Genomic DNA, 12,023 nt, shown 5'->3' with positions numbered 1-12,023 from the left:
ATCTGGTGTTAAGATAAAACTATAGCTGTACAGTAAGTACAATGTGGGCTATGCATTCATCATTGACACAAGTTTTCAAGTGAGACTTTTTGGCGTCTTTAATCACCTTGTTTGACGAGCCATACTTCACATTAAGCCACAGTTTATTGGCCATAGCCACAGTCTTTCTCTCCCTTTGATCATATTGTTGCTTTTCATTTAAAATAAAGAACTGCTGGCATTGACCATGCTCAAGAGTCGTCGTTGAACATAATCCAGGTTTTATTATTTATTATCGTCCCATATCACGGGTCCGTGTGGTGATAGAGTTGACCTGACAAGTGAAGAGCTTAGACCAAGGGGTTGAAGGTAACACATCCCTGCTTTTGAAAAAAATTACAGTACATTAGAATAATCATATTTTCTCTTCCCAGACTGAAGGAATTGTGCCACAAGCTGGATTCAGAAATATCGAGCACATTAACATGAAAAGCATTGCTTGTTATTGAATGAGTAATGCGCAGGTATCACATGTTAAAATGCAGATGACAACAGCCATCACATCTGACTCCAGTCACATTTTGTTCACATTCGCCTTTGTGAATCGTCTCATGATGTCACTTTTTTTCCCCTAAAAGAGCTTGATTTTGTACTTGCAGTAATTTGCTGGGCTCTGCAAAATAACCTCTAAAAAGATTTTAATAATTAGGAGGAGGAAAATTGTGTCAGTTAGAAGCAAGGGCAGATGTCAATCACTGACGTGAGTGATGATGCTCTGTCTAAAGGGAAGGGACAATTAACCATCAAGGAATGAAGACAAATGAAAAAACAAGTATTCAGTGAACTTCTTCTTCATATATTAATCTGCAATTCCGGTGCTGCCTTCCCATACGTGGACAATCAGAGCACACACTCGCTCACATCACTGGTAACAACGCCGTAGCTTTCAAAAGCAACACAAATAATACAGTTAAGTTTTTTGTTTTTTTTATGAATAGGAATAGGTCAAGGGAACAGTGGAGCATTCATTACTAAGCACAGTGTTCACACAGTTAGCAAGACGTATTAAAAGTCACCACAAAGAAAATGTAAAATGTTCATAGAGACACATTTTGACCCCACCTTAGTCTTTTGACCAGTATCAACAGTCTCACTTTTTTCATTACACCACCGTCTCGCTGCCAGTGAGAAGTTGGAGAGGTCCACGCAGCCTAAAGGAGCTCCTACCAAGAATAGTTTTTTATCGAGTCGTCATTTCAATTTCTTTGTGATACTGACTCAAAAGGAACAGAAATGTTTCATCTTTTGGCAGTGTTCACATTTTGAGAAAAAGGAGCATTACCTTCGACTGGACTGATGTAATATCTGATGCAAACATCCTGTCTTCGGTCTGCAGCAGAGAACACGTGACATGAACCTAAATAAACTCAAATAAATACGTTAAAAACCACAAAAAAGAACACCTCTATATCCCAATTTCACCTATGTGTGTATTTGCCATAAAAAAAAATAAAAATAAAAAAAAGCAGCCTGTCAAGCTTGGGCCCCAAGCTCATCAAAACATTTTGCACTTCCATATTTGAGGGATCTAACAAAACTATGCTGTGTCCCATGCTGCCCCTCAGGGTGCCGGTGCCCCTGCCAAGTCTGGCAAACACTGCCCACTTGCATACCAGCAACCAGGTCATACTGTTACATTTGCCGTACCAACGTTTACTCTGCACTCCAGCTCTCTGAGAAACAGAGTGGTGTAGTTCTGTTTCACAGCATCGATCAGGTGAACTCAGAAACAGACGGTAAAGGATCCATTTCCGTGGACGAGTACTTTTTTCAAAAGCCGAGACGAGTCTGGGCCTGTGGGAAGAGGGCCCGTGGCGCGATGTGTGGTCTGACGTCGGAGAAAAAGAACACAAGGGTGAGCAATGAAGTCCAGCTCGTTATGAGAGAAGCTCCACCGCCTCAAAGACTTCCGATGAGAAGTTAAGACTGACAAAAGCGCTGTCCTCCATTGCCTCAATACTCTCCCCCAAGCAGACACTGTCCTGGTTGATGAGGCTGCTTTCAGAAGTGGGACTGATGACGATTATGCGTGGCACACCCTGGGGCGACCTGGGGTCGGTGGAGGGGATTTTTCCGAAATTCAGGGAATCAAAAGAGTCGCTCTTGTGGCTGCTCGGCCAATCCCTGACGCTGCGTTTCTCCCCCCCGGCGTCTGAAATATCAGTGGTCAGACTCTGGCTGCGCCTCCTGGTTAGAACTAGTAGGGGGACAGTGGCGATGGTAAGAGAGCAGGAAACCAGTTCATGCTCGCAAGTGCTCGACGACTCATTCATGGCAGATGGATACTAGCAATAAAAAAATAAGCACAATAAATAAATAAACCATTCAAACACAAACACACGAGGACAAAATCATTTGCAAAACATAATTGCATAATGCATGAATGCATGCAGGAAAATAGAATTGGTGTGATTCAAACGCCTCCAGGTTCACATTGGGGGGAAAAACATTTAAGCTGAATTGACACATTGTGGTGTTCTCTCACCTTCTCTGTTGGATGAGTCTTTGTGTTCCTCCGCTCTAGCTGTTTCTTGAAACTCCTCCCTCGGCAAGACTGATTGTACGACGACATGCTTCTGAAGGAATCACATGACTTCCTGCCCAAAGGCTCCAGCTCCACATCCCTCAGTACCTGCAGGAGGGGGCAGAACTGACTGAGCTGGACTGGACTGAGCTAAACTGAAACCACCTCGGATCATCAACTTTCCAAAAACAGGTCACTCTGAGAGTAAAACCCTTGTGTCAGGAAACTATTGCATTGATGCAATCACTCCTTGTTTATATTAGATCACAGTAAGCCTCTCTCGTGCACTTTGCTGGATGAGAAGTGACTTGCAAATCAAAACTAATCAATACAAGGTCATACGTTTTGACATTTACCTTCCAATTTAACACATTTTTTGCAGATGTAAGACGCAAAAACCATGGTAAGTAACTCTGATCTACGATTGATTTATGGAAATGAATGTTACAATATAACAGTTTTCTTAAATCATGAGCGAAGTAGTTTCTACATACGAAAGCTTCTACAAACACTTTGGTTGGTGGGAAAATACTGATATACGTTTACCGTGTCTGCGGAGTTGGAGGCGGCTGTAATGAAGTGTGACCTTGATGCTGTGGACTGTCTACTGATGATGGAGTCCCTGAGAGACGACTCACTGATGGAGCAGGAGGAGATGCATTCCTTGCGAGGAGCAGGAGACAGAAACCAAAGGCAGGGAAACTTCTCTGCTAGAGTCGTCCTAATGAGTACGGAGTGATCAAATTACATCGGTAGGCTCATGTTATTCCTTTAAAAGCATTCCTTTTTTTTTGAACATGCAAATAACTGCAATTTGGCAACAATGTTATCAGTTTGTCAGAATTACTTTGACTTATGTCATCCATTTCAAGATGGACAATATGTGTACAATGACTTCATCCTCTACCTGTATTTGTTATGTATGATAGCATAGATGAAAGGATTGTAGATAGCGGAGGCTTTTGCTATGATTGCAGGAACAGCCTTGGAGTATGGAGACAAGATGTTGGCATATCTGGAAGAGACAGAACAGCAGAATCAAAAAGTTTATCCAGTATGTAGTTCACAGTTTTTTTGTTTGTAATGTGCAAATGCCAGCCTTGGTTTTGGCATGGCAATTAATCTCTTAATATTTTTGCAAAAATAATGAAGGGGACATTTCAGGTCAGGGATTAGCCAAAATGTGCCAGCTGCCCCAGAGGGGTTGTTAAATCCATCTGATAGTGTGTGTGTGTGTGTGTGTGTGTGTGTGTGTGTGTGTGCACACACACAAAACTACATTTCCCCCTATGAATGAGCAGTTAAAAGATGTCACTTCAAAGTTACATAACCGCATCCGATCCTACTGTATGTCCCAGGAGAAACATGTGGTTTGATGAATGGTATGATAGCTTAGATTAGCAACTTCACCGTCTGTTGTACGTCACTCATCCAGGGGCACTTGGCCTCTAGCTCACAAACCCTTACATAATGACACTTCCAGCGCCATTTTGAGGATATTTTTATCCAAACTGCCAGTGTCAGTGTGTCGCATGCATGTCACCTGGAAGTCTAGTCCTGCTGTATTTCTTCTGAATGGGATTCCTCGATCCTTCAAACACCAAGCCTGATTCAATTCTTTATACAAAATGAATGGTTTGATGTATTAGATATTAATTTTATTGAAAAAGCAGGCAGATGGATGTGATTCATTTTAGTCCTGTTGTAACTCAAACTCCATTTCAGATTCTTTTCGCCATAACAGATTGGACTCAAAAACTGTTTGTAGTTTGAATGAAGTTTCTAAAAGAATGTAAGAATGCAAAAGAAGATGTTAAATAAGACTCAGTGTGAATGTTTCTCTATATAACTTCAGTGGCAGCTGTGCTGCATTGTTTCATGGAGGCTGGAGCTAAACTGCAATTACAAGTGGGGGACTGGTGCTCTGGGTTGCTGTTATCCCAGCACTAAGCTGCTTGTTTGTTTGTGTGTGTCACTGTTAATCTCTGTCCTTTACTGTATGTTTGTGCAGTCTCATCAGCTGATCTGAATATGCATGATGTCACCCACTATAAACTGCTCCCATAGACCATTCAGAAAAAAAACATATCAATGTAAACTATGATAATTGAAAAACTTCCAATAACCCTAACCCAAATTAACCCTAACCCTTTCCATGAGACTTTTAAAGTTTAAATGAAGTCTCTAGCAGAACATATGCTGAAGTAGTTGGATTTTAAAGTGGTATAAGTTCAGTCCATTAAGTTCAAAGGGAAAAAATGTTAAACAAAATCTGAAACAACAAAACATCAGAAAACTTAATACACCAGATCATTTTCTTAATGAGGTTTCCATGTAGAAGTATGTGACTGTTGTTCCAAATGCAAAAACGGTGGAATAACAGAAGACAATATTAGGTCATTTTTGAACCTGAGGAGATATTGCAGACATCAATCCCACCAGAAGAAGAAACATTATCTAAAATGTACAAGGAAACTTATAAAACCATCATAAATTATTTTTATTCTCTTGGCAGCAAACCAAATTTCACCAGCATAAAAATCTCACATGTGCAATCAGTCTTACCCAGCCCAGGAAATCAGCGTGACACAGGCGTATGGTGACCAGGAGAGGACATACACCACAATGACGACAAAGGCGATCTTCGCCAACTTCCACTCACTCCTGATGGACTTCTGCTGGATGAGGGTGGATTTCCTCACCTGAGTCCCCAGACGTTCTACATCCCTGTAGGTAGAGCAGGAAATAGGGGCCAGTTAATGCTTAGATAATTAAAACTCAAACAAAATTGTTCGCATGTGAACTCTGGTACGTAGGTTACAGTACCTGCCAGTCTTCCTTATAGCCAGAAACATTAGGAGATAGCAGTAAAAGATGATGCCCAGTGGAATAAAGAAAACAAAACAGCAAAGCATCATTGTGTAGCTCCTATTGGCCAATGTGTATGTGACGTAATCCCATGTACAAGATGTCATCAGGCCCTCAGGGATATAAGAGCCTAGAAGAGTACAAGGACAAATACACATGAGTATTCAGGGTATAAGAATTGTGATATCAGCTAAAACATCGTAAGATGTTTGTTCTCGTTTAGATTAATGTCTGAGGTGCATTAGATTAAGATCAAAGGTCAAATGTGTTGAAGGTTAGTTCCATTAATCCCTACATCAGATTGTTCATCGCGGTTAGGAACCAAGAACACGTGAATTGCCTGTTTCAATTTTACAATGTTAATGTTTGGCAACCAACATTTAAATCAACAAGACAGCAATGTAAAGGAAACTCACTCCAGCCGACGAGAGGAGCCAGACTCCAAGCCAGAGAGTAAAGCCAGACCATGAGGATTGCCAGGGCGGTTCTTCGCTTGGAGCTCCAGTGCAACGCCTGCAGCGGCTTGGTGATAACTATGTAGCGGTCAATGGAGATGGCCAGTAGGTTTATCATGGAGGCAATGCCAAACAAGGCGCCACAGAATGCATACATCCTACAGCCTACAGGGAATAGGCACGTACAAACATAAAAATGACACAGCAGCAGAATAATAATTTATCCAATGTGTTTTTGATCTGAAGTATTATGATCTTTTTGAATAACAGGGAAACATTAAACAGAGTGTATTAGATCAGAAAACAAAAAGTGGAGAATCACCCATCTCTCCAAACACCCATTCCTTGTAGAGACAGTTGATGAAGAAAATGGGTGACTGCGTGAAGGCCATGAGGAAGTCACTGACCGCCAAGTTCATAATGAAGTAGTTCGGCAGGTTACGGAGTTTCTTGTTACTATAAACGCACACAAAAACAGAAACCACAGGAAAGGTAAGTACAAATCATGAACACATTTTGTGGTTGTCTTCCTGTAGTAAATCTGCGGGGGGGGGGGGGTTCAGTTGTATTTTTTTGAACAGATATTTAGTTTTATGAAGTGGGAGATGAATCTCTTGATAACATCATGTTTATTGGCACAATATGCACTACAGTGTTCCTTAGATAGACCATTGCACACGAAAAAATGCAAACTGTACTGACACTGTTCCGTGGCATCTGCTCTAGCAACTAATTCCTAATCCCACAAATACCAAATGTGATCATCACCTGTTTGATCATCACGACAGCATCGTTTCATTGTCCGAATTATTGAGTCATAAGCCTGTGGCTGAACTGATCAACTCTGTGTGAACCTGCCTCCTACCAGCTTGATGAAGCGACACATTGACCTGCTGTCTGCCTCCACAGCTCTCTATTGATTTAACTCTGCGTCTGTGTTCTCCTGAATTAAAAGTAGCTGCTTCCCGAGTTCCCCCAGAACACCAAACAAGCTGGTCTCTCATACCTGTGAATAATTTGTGTATTTATGTATATGTATATGTATATCACAGCTGGGGTTCCGTGTGTCTGTGCCACAAAGTGTCTGTACATGTGTATGCATATTCACTTTATTCCTAGAAAATCATTATATCGGGTGACATCTCGCTTGAGAGACAATTATCTCCCTCGTTCTCTCGCTCCCCGACTCACCCGGTGTGAGTGAATTTTCTCAGAACCCATAAAATCATGTGCATTTCTGATTCAGTAATCACAAATTATCACAACACAATGGAGGGTCCATCTAATCCATCCATCTACTCTGATGGACAGATGGAACATAAAAGCTCCCGACAATCCACACACACACACACACACACACATACACACACACACACAAACACACACACACACACACAAACACACACACACATGCACACACTTTCTCTCTGACCCACTTATTCTCTGACCCCCCTACACACTCCCTCCTTGACTTCTCAAAGGAAGTTTAAAATTTCTGAGTGACTTATCTGGGGGAATGATGTACAATATATATATATATATATATAAAGAGATGGCACTGTATTTTAAACATTACCTGTTGCATGTGAATATAAATGGACTGCATGGAAAATTAAAATGCGCACTGTCTTCATGCAGTCATCAGTTTGAGTCACAGCACGTTGTTTTATTGTGTGTATATTTTTTTATAACACATAACATACGATGATGCTGTACTGGCTGTCCCAAGGAGCCTAAACCACATAGTACTGAAATGGTAAAAGAAAAAAATAGAAGTATTTTTATTAGGGTAAAAATGTTGTGTCACTCACGACCCTGCACTTGTTGGGCAGAAGCATATTTGCACTATGAGATGGTGAAAAGCTCACTCTACTTTGAAATTGCAATTTTTCTACATAGCAGTTCACGTCATTTCTCATAGAAACAGGACAGATTTGACCCTGTGAACACTACGCTTCACTTTGTTGCCATGCAACTAAGATGATAATTCGGGTCGGACACTAAGATATAAAGATTAGTTTACTGGTAATCTGCAGCTTTTTGAAATGCTTTAAACCTCAGAGGAGTAAAAGGCATCGCAAACAACCATCCTCCCTCTGCGATACACGAAAAACAATTCATTTCAATTTTGTCACTCAAATAATTTCCAACAATCAAAGCCCACACTCCTGCACACACAGTTTTTTGGCAAATTGCATTATTTGCCCCCGACATATACGCAGTCTTTCGCCTGCCTCTCCATCTGCTCAACTCTCTCCTAGAACTCTGAATGATTATAACATCTCCTTGGGGCTCTGATGGAGGCCCGCAGATGAAACTTTGCAAATCCACTGAAAAGAACAGACAAGCATGCACATGCACATGCACGCACGCATAAACACACACACACACACACACACACACAATTCAGAAAATAAACAACAGAGCACTCATACAAACCCACCTATAGAAGGCGAACATAACCAGAGCATTGCCAGTGATGCCCAGTGTCCCGATGACAAAGACAAAAAAAGCAACAATGTAGTGAGCATGGTCAGGCACGTCCACCTTGCTGAAGAAGCTGCTCTGGGTGTGTGTTTTCTCTGGCTCCATGCTGTCAGCGGACCACATGGCTCAAACACCTCATCAGGATTGCCGACCTGGCCGGATGCAGAAGGTCCACCACGTTGTAATCCACTTCTTTTGGCTTGTGCCGGCCGTCCATAGCTGGTATTATAATAGGAGCTTTGGATAGGTGCAATGGAGATGTACAAAATTGTCTCGAGATGAAGCTAGATCAAGGTCAAGATTGATCAAGTTTCACTCTGACGATATGGACCAGTTGATCTCCTCTTTGTGAAGATGTGAAATGGCGAATCCAATCAAGTCCTTGCGTTTACATCTGGAGGAAAAGCTGGAACGCCGAAAGAGGTGATGTGAACATTTCTTCTATAATGCCAAATGTTGTCAAGTTGTCGACACTACATTTTCCAGAATATATTTGAAATAGAATGTAGAAGTAACTTCTTTGTCCGGTAATGTTCCACGCCAGATGACGTCCGTGGCCCTTTCACACATATACCCTATACTTTACGAGAAGCATCCTCTCTGTGACTCCCCTGCGGTCTGCTGTCCCAAAGCCTCGTCTTCCACCTGCATGTGGTCCAAATGTTTGCGGTGTCACTCGTGTGCTAGTGAGTTGATGAAAATCTCCAGAACATTAGATCCAACACTCGCCACACATTGTCCCTGTCTGTCCGCTCAGTGTTCGCCTGCAGCCTGCAGCCTCCTCACCCGTCACGCCAGCTGTGCACCAGGCTGTGAATCCGTGGCTTGTCTCTGATTGTCTTGCCAAGTAGCAACTATCTCTCTCTCTCTCTCTCTCTCTCTCTCTCTCTCACTGTCCCATGTTGCTCTGTGTTGTTCTCTCAACCCTGTCCTCTCTCTCTCTCTCTCTCTCCCTCGCCTGCTCTCCCTCTATCCCACCCTCCATATAATATGGTCCAACCCTGAGCTCTCACCCTTTAACCACCAGATGCTTACATAACCGACACGATGTTCACTAACTCTACCAGCATTAACAGCCATTCCGGCTGAGAGCTGCGTAAACTGGCACATTGCACATTGCACATTATGGTGCTTGTGCACCTGCTTCCATTACTACTGATACCGGTCTGCATCTCATCTGCAGCAGTCAGCTGAATAGTTCTGTTCTGCGAAAAACATTTTGCAGGCACTCAAGCACTGTCGTGACAATCGGTGCAAGCTCTGCCGCGATATCATTGTGTCACTGACACGACTCTTCAAGATCCCTAATGAAGCCACCCCGACTAATTGGTCTATCCGCTCATAACTCATAAAGCCAATTCACCATGGCCTCAGTCTCTCGCAAGGCACACATCACAATCCAGAAAACACACACACACACACACACACACACACACACACACCTCCATTGTTTAATATCATCGCTTCAGCTGTAGATATAGGTCGTGCATTTATAGAAGTGTCAACTGTAAGAAAGTCTCTGTGCCCTCTGGTAAGACGTGAGTAAGGCAAACTGACATTTCTTAGTTAAATGATGCACCTGGTGCACCTGAGTGTGAATGATGCTCTTATGACCCCCTGTGGGACACGGGTTGGACGCATGCCACGTCTTCTGTTCATTGCTTTTTATGGTGCTGGGCATGTTGATAAAAGCAGATAAAGGGAGTAGAGGGAGTTAAAGAATGCTGAGCTTAGACAGAAATGCCAACTAAGCCCCTACAGCAAGGGATAGCCTTAATCTGCACACTGTGCATGCATGTGGACCAGTGTTTGATGTGCCCGGAAACATTTACGTATGTGTCATACATGTGTGTGTGCTATGTGTGCATGTGCCTGCACGCTTGTCTGTTCACATATACATGTATGTGTACTTGTGTATATATATTTGTACGCCATATCAGAGTAATATCGCAGAGGATTACTGCAGCAGGGTTCTGCCAGCCTTGATAACCTAATCAGTGTTTGTGTTTATGTTTACATGTCAACACAGCATGGAAATATACAAAGGACATCTGATGCAACATAGAGAGCGAGGTTTATGTTGTAATTCTCCATCGCTTACCCTCCGAGCAATATGGGAACATTTCTGATAAAAAGAAACCAAATGTCTCGTCAAAAACTTGTATAAAAAAAACAGAAGAGATGGAACCTTTTAATTACATTAATTGGGTGTTGATGCTAATTTTCTTTGTGATATGACTATAAGCCACTTGTCATGTTAATAAGTGAGTGCAACAACCTTGAGTTAAATGGGATCAGAGCGAAAGGTAAGAGATAGAAGTCGTCCTTAACCAAACGCTTCTGAACGTTACAAGATGTCAGCTCTCCCAGATGTACGCAGCCAGTGGTATGAATTCAAATTAAAAGATGACATTAATATTTAAATCATTTTCAACACGATCACATTAAAATTCCAATATTGTGGAAGGCTACGCAATGAAGCAAACATATCCAACAGTATGTGGAAAATAAGGTGTTTGCATTGCAGCACAAGATACCAAGCCTATTCACACACGGGAGAAATAACATTGCTTTACATAAATGACATGATTATTAGGATATATAAGATATATATATATATATATATACTGGGATACATGATAGGTGTTTTCCTTCAGGTTGTAAGCCCATGTCTCTGTTCCTCAGAGTGCCAACTATCTAGATTCCCCTCTGTTTCACTCCATGCCATCCTGATAAATGACCTTATCTGGATGGAAAAGTACATCAGTGGAGTGGAATTCAGAGAGCGTGACCTGGACAATGGAGGTCAGCATTGCACACGTCAATGAGTCAATTAATATTGAACCAGCTGGTGGTGCTGGTGCCCAAATCCTGGACATGAATCTCTTAGTTGAAGATAGTTCTGGCTTTCGGCTCTCAGTGGAAAAGGATTAATTATTATTGAGTGGTGCTGACCACGTAACTAGGCCTGCGTCCTCTGACTCATGAGTCAGTTGGAGATCAATATGTTACAACATTGGGGCAAAAAAGTTCCATATGCTGTATACAGAGCATTGTCAGCATAAAAACTGGTGCCTGTTGTCCTGATGTGGGATCTTTAGCAATTACGACAGGCTTACTTTTCAATCCAGATTACAGATCATGGGTAAAATACTTTAATGCAGTACTAAATACTGATTTATTGGTTTTTTTGGCCAATGCCCTGACATCCCACCACATTTTAACTGCAGCTCTTCTCAGGCTTAGTTCACGCAGGCCACGAAATCAGGTTCAGCCTCGATCGAGCACATCAGCTGACAGTAGAGATCTCTATGCCCGCTCACATCATCTGATGGCTCAGCTTATCGTCTACCCCAGCACCTCCTTTTCATGCTGTATCTGACCCAGTCAACGTCGTGTGTCGTCATTGATGCCGGCTCTGTTCTGTGCTGGGAGGGTGTATTTGCTGCTCTCGCTTCCTCTCTTTCTGGGAAGGCTCGTGGAAGGGTAGGGAGGTGTGCTCGCCCTACCTCTGGCTTTCAACGTATGCATGCGGAAGGGCAGTGAGGTCCCAGAACAGAACCGTACTGCCAAATATAACAAATAGCGAGGATTGAAATGAATGAATTCTGACTATAGTGGTCCGGACTGAACTTGTTTAACCCTAATCC

The 12,023-nt window shown here is 42.3% G+C and overlaps 1 protein-coding gene across 1 annotated transcript in view; it reads right to left on the bottom strand.

The window, feature by feature from the left end:
* opn4xb (opsin 4xb) overlaps window positions 1–9,307 on the bottom strand; it is a 10,335-nt gene extending 1,028 nt beyond the window's left edge. The window contains exons 1-9 of the mRNA XM_035641112.2: window positions 8,330–9,307; window positions 6,209–6,342; window positions 5,848–6,051; window positions 5,390–5,561; window positions 5,129–5,290; window positions 3,471–3,578; window positions 3,110–3,284; window positions 2,525–2,671; window positions 1–2,324 (exon numbers count right to left, since the gene is read on the bottom strand). The exon at window positions 1–2,324 is cut by the window's left edge and continues 1,028 nt beyond it. Coding sequence (XP_035497005.2) covers window positions 1,917–2,324; window positions 2,525–2,671; window positions 3,110–3,284; window positions 3,471–3,578; window positions 5,129–5,290; window positions 5,390–5,561; window positions 5,848–6,051; window positions 6,209–6,342; window positions 8,330–8,496 — 1,677 coding nt within the window. The 5' untranslated portion in view covers window positions 8,497–9,307 and the 3' untranslated portion in view covers window positions 1–1,916. The remainder of the gene's footprint in view (window positions 2,325–2,524; window positions 2,672–3,109; window positions 3,285–3,470; window positions 3,579–5,128; window positions 5,291–5,389; window positions 5,562–5,847; window positions 6,052–6,208; window positions 6,343–8,329) is intronic.
* Window positions 9,308–12,023: the final 2,716 nt, after the last annotated feature.

This window comes from Scophthalmus maximus, chromosome 19 (genome assembly GCF_022379125.1).
Source record: "Scophthalmus maximus strain ysfricsl-2021 chromosome 19, ASM2237912v1, whole genome shotgun sequence".
In the NCBI taxonomy this organism is placed as follows: Eukaryota; Metazoa; Chordata; class Actinopteri; order Pleuronectiformes; family Scophthalmidae; genus Scophthalmus; species Scophthalmus maximus.
The sequence above is the reverse complement of the archived record's forward strand: the minus strand, read 5'-3'. Positions and strand labels throughout refer to the sequence as shown.